Source organism: Brassica napus, chromosome C2 (genome assembly GCF_020379485.1).
Source record: "Brassica napus cultivar Da-Ae chromosome C2, Da-Ae, whole genome shotgun sequence".
In the NCBI taxonomy this organism is placed as follows: domain Eukaryota; kingdom Viridiplantae; phylum Streptophyta; class Magnoliopsida; order Brassicales; family Brassicaceae; genus Brassica; species Brassica napus.
The window spans coordinates 42,763,655-42,781,391 of record NC_063445.1 but is presented as its reverse complement, the minus strand read 5'-3'; the positions used below and the strand labels follow the sequence as shown (position 1 = coordinate 42,781,391).

The window sequence follows — 17,737 nt, the reverse complement described above, 5'->3', positions numbered from 1 at the left end:
TTATTGGGTCACTCGAGGAATCTATTGGTGACCTTCCAAGTTGGTGAAAGCCTGATTATTTTCTATGTGTAAAATCAGAGAATGAAAAGAGAAAAGAATATATCTTTATTCACGTTGGAGTTGCTTTAGTTTCACTTTCTTACAAGTCCATGAACATTATTTTTGTGATTCTTTTATAATCTTTTCCTCTCAAAGATCTTTGTTTGAGGTATCAAATGGTGACCAAAGAAGAAGATTGTCTTCCTCCTGCGACAAAGCCGTCGAGATGTTATTTTCCTTCTTCTACGACTCCTCTTGCGGAGGTAGAGACTATTCAAAGCTTAGAAATCGTGGAACCATCCTTTCTCTCTCCCGCTTGGTATATCATTATTCTTTACTTACTCTTCAATTTTGAGCTCTTCCCTTCACCACAATTTAGAGATAGTTGAAACCTTTTGCTATGGTCTGATTGTATCTTTCAGTTCAATACGTTATCAAAGTTACTCTTTTGGTTTAGTTTAGGTTGGAGATTCAAACAGATTCTTATAGCTTTGCTCGATCATTTATGTACTCCAGTTTTTTTTCCAGGTTGCTGGTGACTTTTTGCATCTAGAAATTAAAACTTTTTTTTTAGTTTACGGTGTGGTTCTTATATATTCTTCTCTATATTGCGTACTGCTTTGTTATTTTTATAAACGATCTCCATTAAAAAAGGTTTATGTTTACATGAACAAGATGAACCATGTAAAAGACTGTTTTTCATGTTTCTAAAACGCTGCGAGAGGAAATCATACACCGAGAAACAGGTAAAGGCTCCATATTCCCACAAAGTATGTTTATATCTTAATATCAAACTGTCTTACAAACTGAGAATTAATTGTGTATACACAAATGAATAGGTCAATGGAATATAGCAAGCTTAAGGCTAGGGTTGATCTTTTGGAGAGGAACCAAAGGTACTAATACATTTTTGTAATGAACATGTATAAATAATGTTCTAATTTTCTTACTTAACATCGGGGATTAACAATAGTGCGGATGATATTGATTCATTGCAGGCATTATGTGGGAAAAGATTTGGAATCAATTGCGCAAGGGAACTCCAGACTCTAGTAACAGCTGGACACTTCTGTTAAACACATTTGCTCCAGAATAGTATATGTATATCTTTCTTATGGGCACATACACACACACACATCTCTGTAAGATGTTTGAATTTGTGCACATATAAATATATGCTTAACTATTGTAAGTGATTTAGAAAGATTCTTCTTCATAATGAAAACAATGGTTATAGATCATGGTATAGTGTTTGTCTCATATGAATAAATACAATTTTGACTCATTGGTGCATAATCAACTTATGTACGAGTCCCTCAACCACCTTCAAAGAAAGTTATGTTAACATCACTTCATCTCTGAAGTCGCGAGTATGTGCTACTTATGTAAGCGGGGATGCCAGCACCAAGCTCTCATATTGGAAGACTCATGAGGGACTTAGGGCTGTAGATTTTTACTGGTTGGATATTCAAGTTCCAGTGTTTTACTCCATTTTTTTCTTCAACTTGAGCTACCATCACTCGACTTTGGGCACCAAATATTTCTTAAAATGAAGAATCAGTTGTTTTTTTTTTAATTTGCATAATCATGCAGCAAGCTGCACATAAGGTGGGCTTTGTCCATTTAGTATTAAGGTGTCTCCTAGGTTTAAACTTGAACTGTCTTCACATTATCATGGTATATATGAATACACTGCACAAACAATAACCATAAGCTTTATTTTAGTAAAGACATGCATGGTTTTTATTATATACGACTGCATACACCATTTCTGCTTCTCTTCTCCTCAACGAAATTAAGATAAAAAACACTCTCCTTTACAAAACTCACTTTTGCAGGTTTAAACGAAGACGATGAGACTTTCGCCAACATTCCTAATCTGCGTCAATACCAGGCAACAAGATAAACATTTAATTACAATAAAAAACACCTTCATGTATTGATTCTTTAATAAAAACAAAAATAATTCTACAACAGGAACGTCGCCTTCATTTCAAATTCACAGCGGACAACTAAAAAGCTCGAAAAAGAAACATCTATTTTTTGGTCAAAAATAAACAGTTATTCGATTTCTCTCACCACCGAGAAAATGAACATATATGGCCCAATTTTATAACTCCAAGCCCATTTAAACTATGCATTTATCTTAAACTTATGTTAAATTAAAAATCTTTTACGGCCTAACAATATATCTTCGTTTCAGACGATATGATTCATGCAATTATGACAAAAAGTTAGCAAAAAAGTTTGCATTCGATCCAAGTAGTCTAATTGTCGCAACAAATGGTAAAAAAAAATATCCAACTCAACAACCCCGCGCTTGCGCGGGGATCCGCCCCTAGTGTTATAAACCCCATGGTCAAAGTCACTTACATATTGAATATGAGGTTGGATATAATAAGTCTCATTGGTATCTAATATCAATTGTTTTTTAGACCTTTCACATTAGAAGGCAGATATTTGGTACCATTTGGTTGATCTTGTTTTGGGTTAGAAAAAAATGAATGTAAGGGACAAATTGAGTTTACACAACTGAATTTTTTTATGAGTAAATTTGGCTTACGCTACAAAATCAATTATAATTTCGTCATATTGTGAAAAAATCATTACGTTCATATCTTTATGTTAACCATGTATAAGTGGCTAATTAAGCTCAGATGGCATAATTTCAAGAACAATACTTATAATGTTTTCATGTTAATTATGTTATTTTGTTTATTTCTCTTTCAAGTTCTTAAATTTTACATCTACACTATTATTTGCAGAGTGAAATTTTGCATTCGAGCTCTCACGTTGAAAGTTAGAGCGGTTAAATTCAATGAATTTTTATATTTGATTAAAAACGAATTTATATTAATATTATAAGTTAGAAAAAGATAATTCTTATATATCATGTTGTCATATTGAAATAATATTTTATATTATAAAAGTTAAAAACTAAGATATAAAAAATTTATAATTAAATGTTATTAATTCTTATATATTATATTGTTATCTTGAAATAATATTTTATATGATAAAATTAAAAAATAAGATATAAAATAATTTATAATTAAATATTATTCAGGTAAAACATTTGTATAAAGTAAAAACTTATATTATTAATATAAATTTGTTTTGATTATATATATAAATTACTAATGGTATCATTGACTTTAACCGCTCTAAATTTCAATGAGAGAGCTCGAATGCGAAAAATCACCTCGCAAATAATAATATAGATATGTAAGTGTTTTTAAATTTCAACTAGGCGTGTTCAGTCCGGATATCGGTTCGGTTTCGGTTTGGTTTTTTCGGTATTTCGGTATTTCAGTTAGTAAAATATAACTACCATTCTAAATCCATATTTACTTTGGTTCGGTTTATATACCGTCGGTTTTTGGTTTATTCGGTATTATACCAAAACATAATTATTTAGGTTGGAATCATATTATATAAATTTTAGAGTCATATTGTCATCGCAGTCATTTATTAAAAAAATATTATATTTTCAAATAAAGAACAAAAAAAATAAAAACGCTTATACCTTCAGATGAAATAATCAAATCTAGAATTAAAATCAAAGCTCAAAATTTTGAAAATAAAAATAAAGAACAAAAGAGAAGTATGAAATCAAAGTTTTTCCGCTTTTCCATATTTAGTGTTCATCAAAGTCATGCTTCTTCGAGTGAAACTCTATTAGTTTAAAAATAAGAAAAATGTTGTGAAGAATTTTTTTCTAGTTTTTATCCATGAAATTTATAACCTTTACTTCAATTTAATCAATGCTAAAAGAAAGAAAAATGACTAAAGAAGAAGACTAAGAAAATAAGAAACCTCAATTGCAATGAATTGTTATTTAATTATATTTAAGTGTTTTTCAAATTAGGATTCTTTATTACTATAGAAAAATTTGGTAATAATTATTAACAAAAGAATAACTTATATAACAAATAGATTTTCATGTGACGTTATAAATTATGTACATATTTACATGTTTCTACTTTTGATTGGTTTTGTTCGGTTTATTCGGTTTAATCGGTTATAAACCGAACCATATCCAAATCCTATAGTTTTTATAAAATCATATCCATTCGGTTTATATGGTATATACCAAAACCACACCATATTATCTATTTCGGTCCGGTTCGGTTTGGTACGGTTCGTTTTACCATATTGGACATGCCTAATTTCAACATAACAATAAACATATATATTTTAATGAACGTTTTGTCATATATAAATAATGTGATGTTTGATTAAAATATTTTGAAAACGTAAATGATAACTTATCATGCTTGTTATGAGTTAATAACATAAATTAATAAGTATTCGTAAGAAAATTATCGCAAAACACCTAGTATATAGAATGTTATCTTCTCTTCTAATGCACCTAAATTGGCAGAAAATGAGTTTTTCGGTTTTGGCACGAAAACGTCTATTTACGGGTTTAGTGGGAAACTCGACATTTTGTTTTGCTAAAAATGTGATTTTGAGGTTTTGACAGGGAAACATTATTTTGCGGTTTTGACAGGAAAACATTATTTTGCGGTTTTATCTGTAAACTCTATTTTAGAATTTTTGTAAGAAATTACTTTTTGTAGTAATGATTTTTTGCAAAAAGTTAATTTTTTGGTTTCGAGAAAAACATTATTTTACTATTTTAAAAAATATATCTAATAGTCATATTTAATATAAACTAGTTATTTTATATGTATATTGAAGATTATTTTAAGTCTATTGGATTTTCGGATGGAAATGTTGCTTCCAAACTCTATATTTTTGACATGTCCAATACTTTGGTTTTCTAGAGGTTGTGGATTTTACATCCACATGTAGCATAGAGATGTTAGTATAATTATGTCCAAACGAACAATATCTGGATATTTGCATTAAGCTACAGCATCCAGCATCAAGAATGAACAGAGCCTAAAGCCATTACTTTGCGGAAAGTCTTTACCTGTAAGACGAAGTACCTATGCAAGAAACGCAAAATACATAGATTTTCCGTTCGTTTGTCTACGATAGGGTTGATCTTAACAATTTATCACCGTAGACTTCACATAGCAACACAACATAACAACCCGATTACCGCAGACAAACACAATCTCAGTCTCAAACATCAAGATATTTTAGCTTCAAACACAACTGTTTGAACGGGATCCAGTCGACTAGGTTAAAGAACTCGGAAATGGGATGACTAAAGACGTTTTATTAGATTCGAACCAAAGGGTTACAAGAGTGACAGGAAAGTGAGAAAGACATTCCAGAAAGCTCAAAGCAATAAGATCAAAGAGATGACTAAAAACCCTAGATCTAGCCGCTCAGTGTGTAAAATCCAAAAGTCCCTTTCTTGTTGCTTCGTCTTCCCCTTTTATAGGTCTCCCGTCCTTGATGCCCTAATTTCGTATCTCTTTGGGCCTTGATGCGAGAGGCCGAATATACGGGCCTGGGTAAAGTTCCCTCCAAGCCGGGTACTTCAGGTCGGCTTAGTCGACCGGCTAAAACTACTTTAAGGTCGAGTTGACGTCTTTAGCCGCCGAGCTGACTAAACTAATCCAACTTGCTGGATTAGGGCCTGTTATTCGATGGGCCTTATGGAGGTATGTAATCCATCTCCTACAATAAGTCCCCCCCAGTTCACTTGTGAGCGGTGTGGCGGTCTCAGTGAATTTGTGGGTCATGTTTATTCGGATAGCAGGTTCTAATGCAAGGGATAATCCTTCCAGTTTAGTCGTCGGTATGTGCTTTTAGCCGCATGATGTTCTGTAGGTGTCTCTGGTCGCTCCGAGTAGCGCTTGTCTTGACTCGCTTACTTGCCTCTCTGTCTTTATGATGAGATACAGTTTACTCGGGTGATAGATTATTTCGGATAAAACGACGGGGATCGGTTTTGTTGGTTAACCGGGGACCGGTTTAAATCGAGACCAGGAATTGATTCCGGTCTGACTACCTGATTGAAAACCGGTTCAAGCGAGAAACTGAACCGTCGCGAGTAAGTTTCTCGGCATTTAGGCGGCCTTTGAGGCCCTTTTAGGCCTTCGTAGACCTAATGATTGCGATCGAAAAACGTGCCTTCGTTTTTGCTATAAATAGGTTTCTCTCCTTTGTTTTCGTCATTCTTCTCTGCAGATTCAGGTATTCCGTTTTCTCTCCCTTCTCTCTACTTTTACTTTCTCTCTCTAGATAGGTTTTTCTTCTTATAGACTCGTTGGTATCGTTCGGCGGTTTTAGTCGTCCCCTGAATTAAGGAACATGCCTCCGAGAAGTCGATTGTCGCGAGAGGAGAAAGGGAAGGACATCGCAGATTCTCCGAGTCCGACCAGTGATGCGTCAGCGACCGGCGGCCCACTGGATGATTTCGACTTGATTCATCGCGATGCTCTCCGGGACACAGAAAACATGACTCTATCTAAGCGTCTTTTGGTCGCTGATGCCCATAGGCTGATTCATGATGAAGGCGCGGATCGCGTTGAAGTCGGGAGCAGCGATGTGAGCGGAAGTGAGAACAGAGGGGTAGACCAAAGCGATGCTGCAGCTGGTTCCGAACGTGGCGACGCTGATGCGTCTGGTCGGTCCCCAACGCCTTCGAGGCGGGTTTGCAAGAGAGTTCGTTTCGACTAGATAGACTGTCGTCCAACTATTTATCATCCTGGTGCGATCTTCGAGGAGCTTCTTCCGCTGCCGCCTGGACTGCTGCGCGACCCGCAGGCTCAGTCGTGGGGGAATGTGTTTGGATCCTGTGCTTCTCACCATACTGCGAAGGATCTGTTAAGGGCGAACGGTGGTGCTGGCGTTACCTACACCATCCCGTCTACTGAGCAGCGTCCCTGGTCGCCTCCGGTTGGTTACCAGTGCGTGTATGAGTCCTACTTCGGGGAGCATACGAAGCTATGGTTTCCGATCCCTCGGTTGGTGACGTCTTATGCATTCCGCCGAGGCATTTCCATCTCTCAACTTTTGAACGGGTCGCTGCGAATAGCCGTCATGTTGATGGTAATGGCAGCTGAGATGGACATCTCGATGAGCGTGAGGGTCTTCGAGGAGCTGACTTTCACGAAGGCGGAGCCAAACGAGATTTTCTCGGTGAAAATGCGTTTGAACTACAACGTCTTGACCGGTCATCCAAATAAGACGCAGGATTGGCAACGCACGTACTTTTTCGTGAAATCTGATGAACATGCTTTCGAAGAGCCGCCGGGGGACGACTACCGCGTTTTGTGGAACCAGCAACTCGGTAGAGACTCGTCTGTTGGAGTTTTGTTTTAGTCGTTAGCTCTAACCCTTCTTATCCTTGTATTTGTAGTTCGTCACCCGAATACGATCGCCTACCCTGAGAAGTTCTTTGAGAGTGCTCAAGCGATCGCGGCACACAGTCATCTTCGTTGGCCGGATCTCAGTCGAGAGTGGATACGTCGCCAGCAAGCTAGGATTGCTAGAGGTAAGCCTACTGGTTGCATTTAGGGACTATTCGAGGTTTGTTTTTTGCGATTTTCATGTTGATTCTCTGCTTCTGTAGTTGATTGGGAGTCGAGGCTTCCTTGTGTTCTCGATCCCCGTAAGTCGCACCTTCCTTTGTTTACTCGCAAACAACAGAGACTTCTCAACAAAGCTAGAGAAATGGATGGAGTCCCGGATCTAAGCGCCCTGTTGAAAGGGAAGTTGCAATTGCTCTCGAAGAAATCGACTACAGTCGATCCTCAGGGACCGTCTAACTCCGGAGGCGACGGTGCTTCTGAAGGTGGTGGAACCTCCAGAGAAGGAGCCTCCAAAGAATGAGCCTCCAGAGAGGGGGCCCCTATTGTAGTCGATGGAGGGGTCGGAGTGGAGACTTCTGCTTCAGGTCCCAAGAAGAAGAAAAAGAGCAAAAAGACTAAGGGGAGAGCGACCGACGAGGTTCCTCCCGAAGAGTCTGCTTCCCTCGATGCGACTTCTGAGGGTTCGAAGGAAAAAAAAAAGAAGGACGGGAAAAAAGGTCTCGTGGCGGGGCAGCTTCCTCTGTTGATAGAGATGAGGGCCTAGCAGAAGGGCGAGAGGGTGCTTTAGTCGAGGCGGCGCCAGATGGTCGCCCAAAGAAGAGAACTAAGAGTTCTGTTGAGGCAGAGCCCCGTCCTTCTACCTCCGACACGAATGCTGCTGATACGACCTTAGTCGACGTTGTTGGGGAGGACAACGACACTCCTGAAAATCTGTCGGAGGAGAGGAGGAAAACCAGCTCGCGAGAAGGGGGTTCTGGTGATGAGCCCGTTGCGAACGAGAGGTCTGCTCCTGACTCTTCTGCGAGAAAAAGTTCTCGACCTGAAGGTTCTCTAGCAAAGAAAAGGAGGATCGAATTCCCTGATCGCGTCGAGTTTTCTTATGATGAGACAACTCCCCTAATCCTTAATCCCCTTAGATGCGCGGAACTGACGCGCCAATTCGTGGTGGGACGAAGGAGATGCCGCAACTGGAAGATCTCTACTTCAGGGATGAATACATTGACGCTGCTTCTTCGAGAGGGCGGGTAACTGCGCTACCTTTCATCTTTTATCTCCTTGTTGATTTATTGGGTTCATCCATCTCACGTAGTCCGTGTTTATCGTTCTGCAGAGTGACATGAGCGTGAACTTCCTTGTCGAGAAGTACGACAGTGCTCTGAAGCAGACGATGATCCAGTTGGGATCTTCAGAGAAGCTTGCTCAGGCGAGGTTGAAGGCCATCGAGAGAGTAAGGGCGGAGCATAAGAAGGCTAACGAGAAGGCTGCGAAGGAGATGGAAATTCTTCGAGTGAAGTTCGAAGAGCTGGAGGGTAAGCTCAAATCCGACAGAGCGGCGAAGAAAGAGCTTGCCCGAGAGAACACTCGTTTGGAGCAAGCGGCTGCGACCCTTGTGAAGGAGAAGGCTGAGCTACTCGAAGAAAGGGACGCTGCAGTGGAGAAATTGTTCAGAGAGAGGCAACGCTTGAAGGACTCCGGGGGGTTGGAGGTTACTCGTGAGAGGGAAAGGGTTGAAGCTGCTATGGTCGAGAAGGCAAATCGCTGTTTTGGTCGCGTACGCGACTATTTTACTCGCTTGGATGCCTTTGGGAAAGCGAAGAACCTGTACGGTCAAGCTTCGGGGACGAAGAAGTGCCTTGAGATGATAAAGGCCAGTGGGACGGAGATCCCACATGAAATGATCGACGTCTTTGCTGAGCAGGAGAAACTCCATGAGGCGGAGGCTACGAAACTTTGTGTAGGTCCGCTATCTGATAGCGACCTCACTCTTTCTCCGCTGGTTCTTCCTTCTCGCTTCGTCGAGGACAGGTTTAGAGCATCGTTTGATCCTTATGGATCGAACGTAAATTTGATCAGACCGGAGACGGCTTCTCAGCTCGTTACCTCGCTCGAAATTACAGAGGAGCCATCAGAAGAGCCATTGGTTGACGTCACGTCGGTCCCCGCTGAGCACGTCGAGGTCCCAGAGGGAGGTGGTCTTGAGGAACGTCCAGAGAATGAGAACCTGGAGGAGGTCCCCGAAAAGGACAACCTCGAGATAGGCGACATTCCGGTTCGAGAGGAAGAGACCGAGAACGTGGGCATCGAGGATCCTGTCCTCGTCTCGGATTCTTCCTCCGAAGGACGAGAAGACGAAGAGGAGGAAGATGATAGAGCCGAGGAGACGTTGCCGCCGCAGCCTGTCGAGGAAGAGACGACCAACAAAGTCGGGGATAGAGACGTTCCAAAGCCCTCGCCTCCTACTGTGGACTCCCTTGTCCATGTTCCTACTCGAGTGGAAGACCCGGCTGCTGCCGCTACTGAAGACCCAGTCGGTCCTCTTACTCTTGGAACGCCGAGGAGGACGATCAAGATTATGTGCCTTGACGCTTTGCTTATGTTGTTTTTCTTTGTGCTTTTTGTGTTTGTGGTCTTGATAGACCCTGCTGTTGTACGACATACTTTCATTTTGTCAGTATGTCACTGTTTTAAGCAGACTTTAAATTTGTGTGTTGTTGTGGTCCTTATCTGTACTTGCAATTTTTCTAAGTAAATTTCAGTTATCTTTAAAGTCTTGCGATATACTCGCGTAGAAGCAATAGATTCCTGACCTTTAGCTTTTGCAAATAGATAACGAAACAACCCGCTAAGGGACTTTATTCAGCTCTTGTCGCATTTCGATTGAGATAACGTCTAGGTGCGTCATTCTATTTCGAAAACAAGAAACTGAATCTAAGAGTGGAAGGTTCTTTCGTCCGTTTTCTCAATGACAATCGAGTAATTGGGTAGCTAATCCGTTACGCGCTAGTCGAGAAAAGGTAAAGATTCACTCTGTTTGGTCCGTTAATGCTCTTTGGGCATTGGTGACTCGCGACCGTTGGGTCCTTAGGCTAAGTGTCTGATCAGGACATAGCTAGGCAATGGAACGTGAGTGTCCGCATACCTCCTGCTGGAGATACGGGAGCCGTTGGGTTCGATAATCGGTATTTACTCGATTGAGGTCGAAACAAAGAACACGATTTTGACTTTGGTTTTGTTACAGGTGGACCGGTTAAGGCTGCCTACGTACCTCGGTAGAGGACCAAGCCATTCGTAATTCGTTTTTCCCGAGTAAAAGTGGTCGTTAGAAGCGCATTTACTCGGTCGAGTAGAAGTGACCGCAGAGGTGCATCTACTCGGGTTTTTTTTTCCTACGAGTAGAAATGTCGTAGATGCATTGAGTTCCATGTTCGAGGCACTTCTTCTCCACGTGACGTTTGAAGTCGGTAGACGCCTGGTTTGACAACTTTGATGATTTTGTAAGGTCCTTCCCACCTAGCGCCGAGTTTACCGGCGTTCAGCTCCTTAGTGTTCTCGAACACTTTGCGCATGACAAGGTCACCGAGTTCAAGGGGCCGGGCCCGGACCTTTTTGTTGTAGTAACTCTCTATCTGATGTTGATAGTTTTGGATTCGTAGCAGAGCTTAGTCCCGTCGTTCTTCAATCTCGTCGAGGGCTTCAAGCAGCATCTCCTTGTTGAGTTCGACGTACTGGGGCATTTTCGAACGTCGGAGGCTTGAAACGTTATCTTCTGCGGGAGCCATAGCCTCGGCACCGTATGCAAGAGAGAAAGGTGTCGATTTAGTCGATCCTCTTGGTGTTGTGCGATGGCTCCATATGACTACGTCGAGTTCGTTGGCCCAATGACCCTTTTTCAGGTCTAAACGTTTCTTAATGCCGTCGATGATGAGCTTGTTGGAGGATTCCGCTTGGCCGTTTCCTTGCGGGTAACGAGGGGTGGAAGGGCTTAATCGAATGTTCCATTTTCTGTAGAACTCCTTGAAGTTGCCTGACATGAACTGTGATCCATTATCAGTAACGATTTCATAAGGTAGACCGTGGCGACAGATAATGTTTTTCCAGACGAAACCACAGACTTCTTTGTCTGTGACTTGAGCGTAGGCTTCAGCTTCGATCCATTTGGTGAAGTAATCAGTGAGGACGAGAATGAAACGTCGCTGGCGGGAGCAGGGAAGGGGTCTTATGCTATCCATTGCCCATCGCATAAACGGGTACGGCGCGGTTGTCGTTCGTAACATTTCAGTTGGACAATGGATGCTTGGTGCGTGCCGCTGGCATTTGACGCAGCTTCTAGCGTAGGACTCGCAATCTGCGTTCATCGTCGGCCAGAAGAAGCCTAGGCTTCTCACTTTGATCGCTAATGCTCGTCCGCCCGAATGGTTTCCTCCAGCGCCTTCATGCGTTTCGGCCATAACCCTTACTATCTCATCACCATGGATTCATTTGAGGAGTACTTTACTCGCAGTCCATCGATGGAGTTCGTCGTCTAGGATGACATAATGGGCACTGCATGTTTTTAGTCGGCGGGCTGCTCATTTCTCGGTTGGAAGTTCTCCCTTTGAGAGATAGTCAATGAACTCAGTTCTCCAGTCAGGGCCGAATCCATCAGTATCGGGCGTGTCGGTTTCGGTGACTGGGGCTATGATGACGGTTTGGTCGGTCGAGATATCGATGCTCGGCTTCTCAATGCGGTGTATTGGGATGGTTCGTTTAACTTGATCCCGAAGCTTGCTTCCAAGGGCTGCGAGGGCGTCGGCACAGACGTTTTCTCCTCTGGGAACTTTGACGAGTTCGAAGAATTCGAACTCTGCGGCTAAGCCTTGTACTATCTTGAGGTAGGCGTCCATCCGATCGTTGCGGGCGTTGTAGTCGTGGGTTCGAGTCCCACGGTGGGCGCCAGTTGTTTGAACGGGATTCAGTTGACTAGGTTGAAAGAACTCGGAAATGGGATGACTAAAGACGTTTTATTAGATTCGAACCAAAGAGTTACAAGAGTGACAGGAAAGTGAGAAACACAGTCCAGAAAGCTCAAAGCAACAAGATCAAAAAGATGACTAAAACCCTAGATCTAGCCGCTCAGTGTGTAAAATCCAAAAGTCCCTTTCTTGTTGCTTCCTCTTCCCCTTTTATAGGCCTTCTGTCCTTGATGCCCTAATTTCGTACCTCTTTGGGCCTTGATGCCAGAGGCCGAGTATACGGGCCTGAGCAAAGTTCCCTCCAAGCCGGGTACTTCGGGTCGGCTTAGTCGACCGGCTAAAAGTACTCTAAGGTCGAGCTGACGGCTTTAGCCGCCGAACCGACTAAACTAATCCAACTTTCTGGATTAGGGCCTGTTATTCGATGGGCCTTGTGGAGGGATGTAATCCGTCTCCTACAACAACTCAATTCTGAAAGCCCAAGAAATTTCAAATGAAAGCTATCACAACATTAATCCTTTGTCTATATATAACATACAATACGTTCAAAACACTCAAGCATAATATGAAGAAGATAACATATATACAGAAAGTACGTCTTCGAGTTTGCAGAGGAACGCAGAAACACTTCAATGCCTAGCTCTTCTTTTGGATCTGAAGAACTTCTCTCTAATTGTGATTAACTCTTTTAAAGCTTCACCCATTGCCAATCGGTTCACTGGATATTCTTCACAACACCTAAGTCCCACCTCAAAAACTAGTTTCAAGCAGTCGGCAACAGGGAATCCGATTCTAAGGCCGTTATGAAGAACCGCTTCATCTGCGACATCCAACACTCGTCCTGGCAACGCAGATTCAATATAGCTGTAGAGCGTAAAGTTTCCTCCAAACAACTCATTGGTTGGTCGCTTTCCACTGAACATTTCCAAAAGTAGAATCCCAAAGCTATACATATCACCGTGTGTTGATACTTGCCCACCCATTCCATATTCTGCACCATATTTTATAGAAACAAGACTGTAGAAATAAAGAAGTATATACGCTTTTTATTATTTAAATATTGAATATGTGTGATATTTTTTACCTGGTGCAGCGTAGCCAATGGTTCCTCTGACACCGGCCGAACTAAGCTGATTGAGAAAGTATTCCTGGTCGAATTTGAGGAGGATCTGAGCCAGACCAAAGTCGCTGACATGTGCAGTTAGATCTTCATCTAGAAGGACGTTGCTTGGCTTAAGATCACAATGAGCTATAGCTTCATGGGAATGAATATGAAGATAATCTAAAACATAAGCCACGTCTATTGCTATGTTAAGTCTTTCAAGTAATGTCAAAGTTCTAGAGGGTCTACGAATCTCTTCCACTTCATCCGGATGCAACCACATATCCAAGCTTCCATTTGGCATGAACTCGTAGATTAATGCTCTGAATTGATTTCCTTGGAAATCAATACTTGAGCAAGCCGTCAACAATTTGACAAGATTACGATGCCTTACATTTTTCAAAGATTCACACTCTGCCATAAAACTCTTCAAAGCTCCACGTTGCTGCAAGTTTAAAACTTTCACTGCAACAACCTTGTTCTCTGGAGGAATCAATGCTTTAAAAACAGTACCAAAACAGCCTGAACCAACCAAATTACTCGAAGAGAAACCATTTGTCGCATTTCGAAGATCTCCATAGCTTATTTGTTCATGGAAAGTGCCCAAGGTGGAAGGAGATGCTTCATTGGTCTTATTCCTCTTTCTGTTTCTGAACCAGCAAAGAGAAACAAAAGCTATGAATAACACCAAAAGCGCAGATACGCCTACGCTTATTCCAATCAAAACTTTCTTCGAGAAAGAGGAATGCTTGCATGGCTTTAGTTTCAACTCCAAGACGCCTCCACATAGGTTTATGTTTCCAGAAACTGAAACTATAGTAGCATTCTTAAACTTTCCTTCTGTTGGAACTTTTCCCTCGAAGTTGTTAATGGATAGATTGAGATGTTCCAATGAGCTGAAATTTGCAAAATACCCAGGTATGCTTCCAGAGAGATTATTGTTTGAAAAATCAACTTCTTTAATACCCAGCAACCCACTTATGTCTGGAATGGTTCCATCAAAAGAATTTCCTTGTAGATCAAGTTGTACCATCAAGAGACACTTTCCTAAAGTCTCTGGGAGTTTCCCTGATAGTCTATTGTGCGCAACAGAAAGTGTGCCAAGATGTTCAAGGCTTCCAACAGTTTCTGGCAGAGAGCCGGTCAATAAGTTATTTGACATGTTTAGTAAAACAAGCGGCGCAATTTGCATGATCTCCTGAGGTATAGTCCCATCCAGCTTATTATCTTGAAGATAAAAATACAGCAGATGACTACATTTACCAATGCTAGGAGGAATGCTTCCTTCAAAGCTATTGTTAAACAACCAGAGACTTTCTAATCGCGTGATGTTGCCTAAAGAGGATGGTATTTCTCCTGACATTTTATTTGACCCGACACTGAATTCTTCTAATCCTGAAAGCTTTCCAAGAGAGGTTGGGAGGGCTCCTGTCAATAGATTGTTTCCCAAGGAAAGTATATTTAGGTTTATGAGATTTCCATTGTCGTGAGGAATGCTTCCAGAGATGAAATTCGACTGAAGTTCTAATATGTTGATGTTCGTAGATAAATTAGCTATAGAGGTAGACAAGTCACCCGCAAGCCTATTGTAAGCTACAAGTAATTCACTCAGTTGGGTGCAGTTACTTAAAGCTCCAAAAAACTCAAGATCTTGAAAAGAGTGACTTCCAAAAGAATTAGTATGAAGTGACAGGAGTTGTAAATCTCGTAATTTTCCAAAGCTTGGAGGAATACTTCCTGTCAGACTATTAATCTCCATTCCCAAATTTTGAAGATTTGAGATGTTTGGAAGTGTTGCTGGAATTGCGCCAGAGAAAGAATTATTTCCGATAAATAACCCTTGAAGGTGTGGTAATAAGTTACCAATATCAGACCTCAAGCTCCCAAAGAAACCATTATCAATGATGTTTAAATTCTCAAGCAATGACATATTGTAAATTGCCTGAGGAAAAACACCTGAGAAATTGTTTGTTGCTAACTGAAGATCCACCATGTTAGCCAATCTAGCTATATCATTAGGAATTTCTCCTTCCATAATGTTTGCTACAAAGCTAAGTTCTTCGAGGGAAGTCAAGTTTCCTAGAGATGCAGGAAACTTTCCTTTAAGGTTGTTTCGACCAAGATCTAACAAAACAAGTTTCCTCAATGACCCTAGTTCCCAAGGAACAACTTGTGAAAGAGAGTTTGAGTGTAAATGAAGTTCCACCAATCTAGAGCAGTTAAACAGGCTAGTTGGAATCTCTCCTTTGAGAAAATTAAATGACATAAATAGGTGTTTAAGCCTAAACAAGCTTCCCAACTCTTGAGGGATGGTACCACCAAAACCGTTACTAGTGAGATTAAGTGATATGAGAAACGAAAGATTACCGATAGATGGCGATATCACCCCACCTAATTGCAATCCTCCGAGGTTCAGACCAGTAACCCTTTTGTGTTTCTTGCCACATTTAACCCATGTCCATTTGCAGAGAGGGAATGAGTTGTTCCATGAGGACAGAACAGCCCTTTTGCCTTTAGATACTTGAGACTTGAACTCGAGCAACGTTTGCTTATCAGTTTCATAGGTAAACATGTATCCTTCAAGTAACATTAGAGTACTGAAAGAAAGTAAAAGAAAGAGCCTCATTTTTCTATTTTCTTGCAGGAACGAAACTGGAAAACAAAAATGCAACTTACTAGAAGAAATACCACGCAAAAAGAAAATTGCAAGACTTGTAGAAAGGCAAAAACATTCCACTAGTCATAACGTCCTTTCTGCGTTTATCATGGGTTTTCTTTTATAGTCAAAAACGTTAATCATGGGTTTACTATTTTATGAAGAAATAAATCAGAGACGAGCTTGGGGCTAGAAGATTCTAGTTCATATTGACTTCGACCATCTCAGTATTTGGATTTTTTTGGGGAAGAACAGAAAAATGTGTCGTGTCAATATTAAAGGAACAGTGAAAGTTATCATCGTTAACTCTTGGAGCGTAATTTAGACGGGCACGTCGTGTTTTTATTATTAAAGGAAAGACTATTAAGAACGTGTTTAATAGAGAATTCTTAAGGTGGAGTTTTTAGCGGAATATAATAACTCGTCTCTTAATTTTTACTAAAAAGAGCTATAAACCGGTTCTTAAATATCTTATTTAAGAACCGGTTCTTAGTTATTTTTAGTTAAAAGTTAAAAGACGGATTTTTATATTCCGTTAAAAACATCACCCTAAAAACCTCCTATTAAACATGCTCAGAGCATTTACACGAGTTTCTCATGAATTAAATTAAAGAAAATAAGTAAAAAGTAAAGGTAAAACGAAGAGAGAGGGAACGACCGATTCGTCTTTGAGAGACTCGAGTCTTTCCATAAGAGACTATTTTCACAAGGCGATCTATACCGATAAAATAGACTTTTTGAGGTTTTATAGAGCGTCCACATCAGAAAAAAAAAACTTATCTGCCACGTAATTTAAATCATATCACCGAAAACATTGACATAATGTATAATTTTTACATTTTAGTATTACTCATAAATATACGGCCTGATAAATATATTGGCCTAATGGCCTGATAATATTACTCTAAAAAACCAAAGTCCACGTCACAATCCAACTTCTCTTCCTCGCTGAGTAACTATTAGTTATTAGTTGTAAAATATTTGTAACCAGTCCGATTAAATGAAATCAACTTTTAACTTCTCCATAGTGTAATACTAGATCTTGATCCGCGCCCCCGCATGGGTGTTGGATTTAACTTGCGTTCAATGTAAATTTATAAACCATTGATTTTATAAAATGTCCATTTATATTTTTATGTTTTGTAAAAGATATATTTATAGTAGAATATATTATATTATAATATAGATGTTTGATAATAATTTTTTATCTGTACGTAATATTATATTTATAATTTTATAACTTGATGCAATTTGATGTAATTGTAATATTCATATATTAACCTATTGATATTTTTGTTTATTTATTTAAAAATGATTTAATTTTTTTACAGTAGATTTTTATGAATTATTATTAATTTTATGATATTTTGTTTTCTTGAAAATTGTATTGTAACAAATTAATATATACTATATATTACAGTTTGTGTTTTTATTTTCAGCAAAAAGAAATAACAATTCATTGTAGTTAATTAATTTAAATTTTTGATTTTAAGTGAAGTGGAAGATTTGTAAATAAGAAAGAAATGCAATGGCTAAATATTTAGCTCGCTCTGAGGCATATCGCTATAAAACCTATCATCCCACTAACTTCAACCTCACACCCATCGAAAAAGACTTCAAAGAAGACTCCAGCAAAAAAAAAAAATGGCTCCACCATCGATCCTTGCCGTCCCAAAAACGTTCGACGACATATGTCGATGTGTGATGTTACTTCTATGAACTAAATCAGATCAGTAGGGCAATATTTGGA

The 17,737-nt window shown here is 40.0% G+C and overlaps 1 protein-coding gene across 1 annotated transcript; it reads right to left on the bottom strand.

Moving 5' to 3' along the window:
• Positions 1 to 12,759: 12,759 nt before the first annotated feature.
• Positions 12,760 to 16,893, bottom strand: LOC125581939 (probable LRR receptor-like serine/threonine-protein kinase At3g47570). Its single transcript, XM_048748191.1, has 2 exons — positions 13,314 to 16,893; positions 12,760 to 13,220 (listed from the first exon to the last, which is right to left on the bottom strand). Exons 1-2 carry the CDS (start codon positions 15,955 to 15,957, stop codon positions 12,859 to 12,861), a joined length of 3,006 nt encoding a protein of 1,001 aa, XP_048604148.1. The 5' UTR covers positions 15,958 to 16,893; the 3' UTR covers positions 12,760 to 12,858.
• Between the last annotated feature and the right edge of the window lie 844 nt (positions 16,894 to 17,737).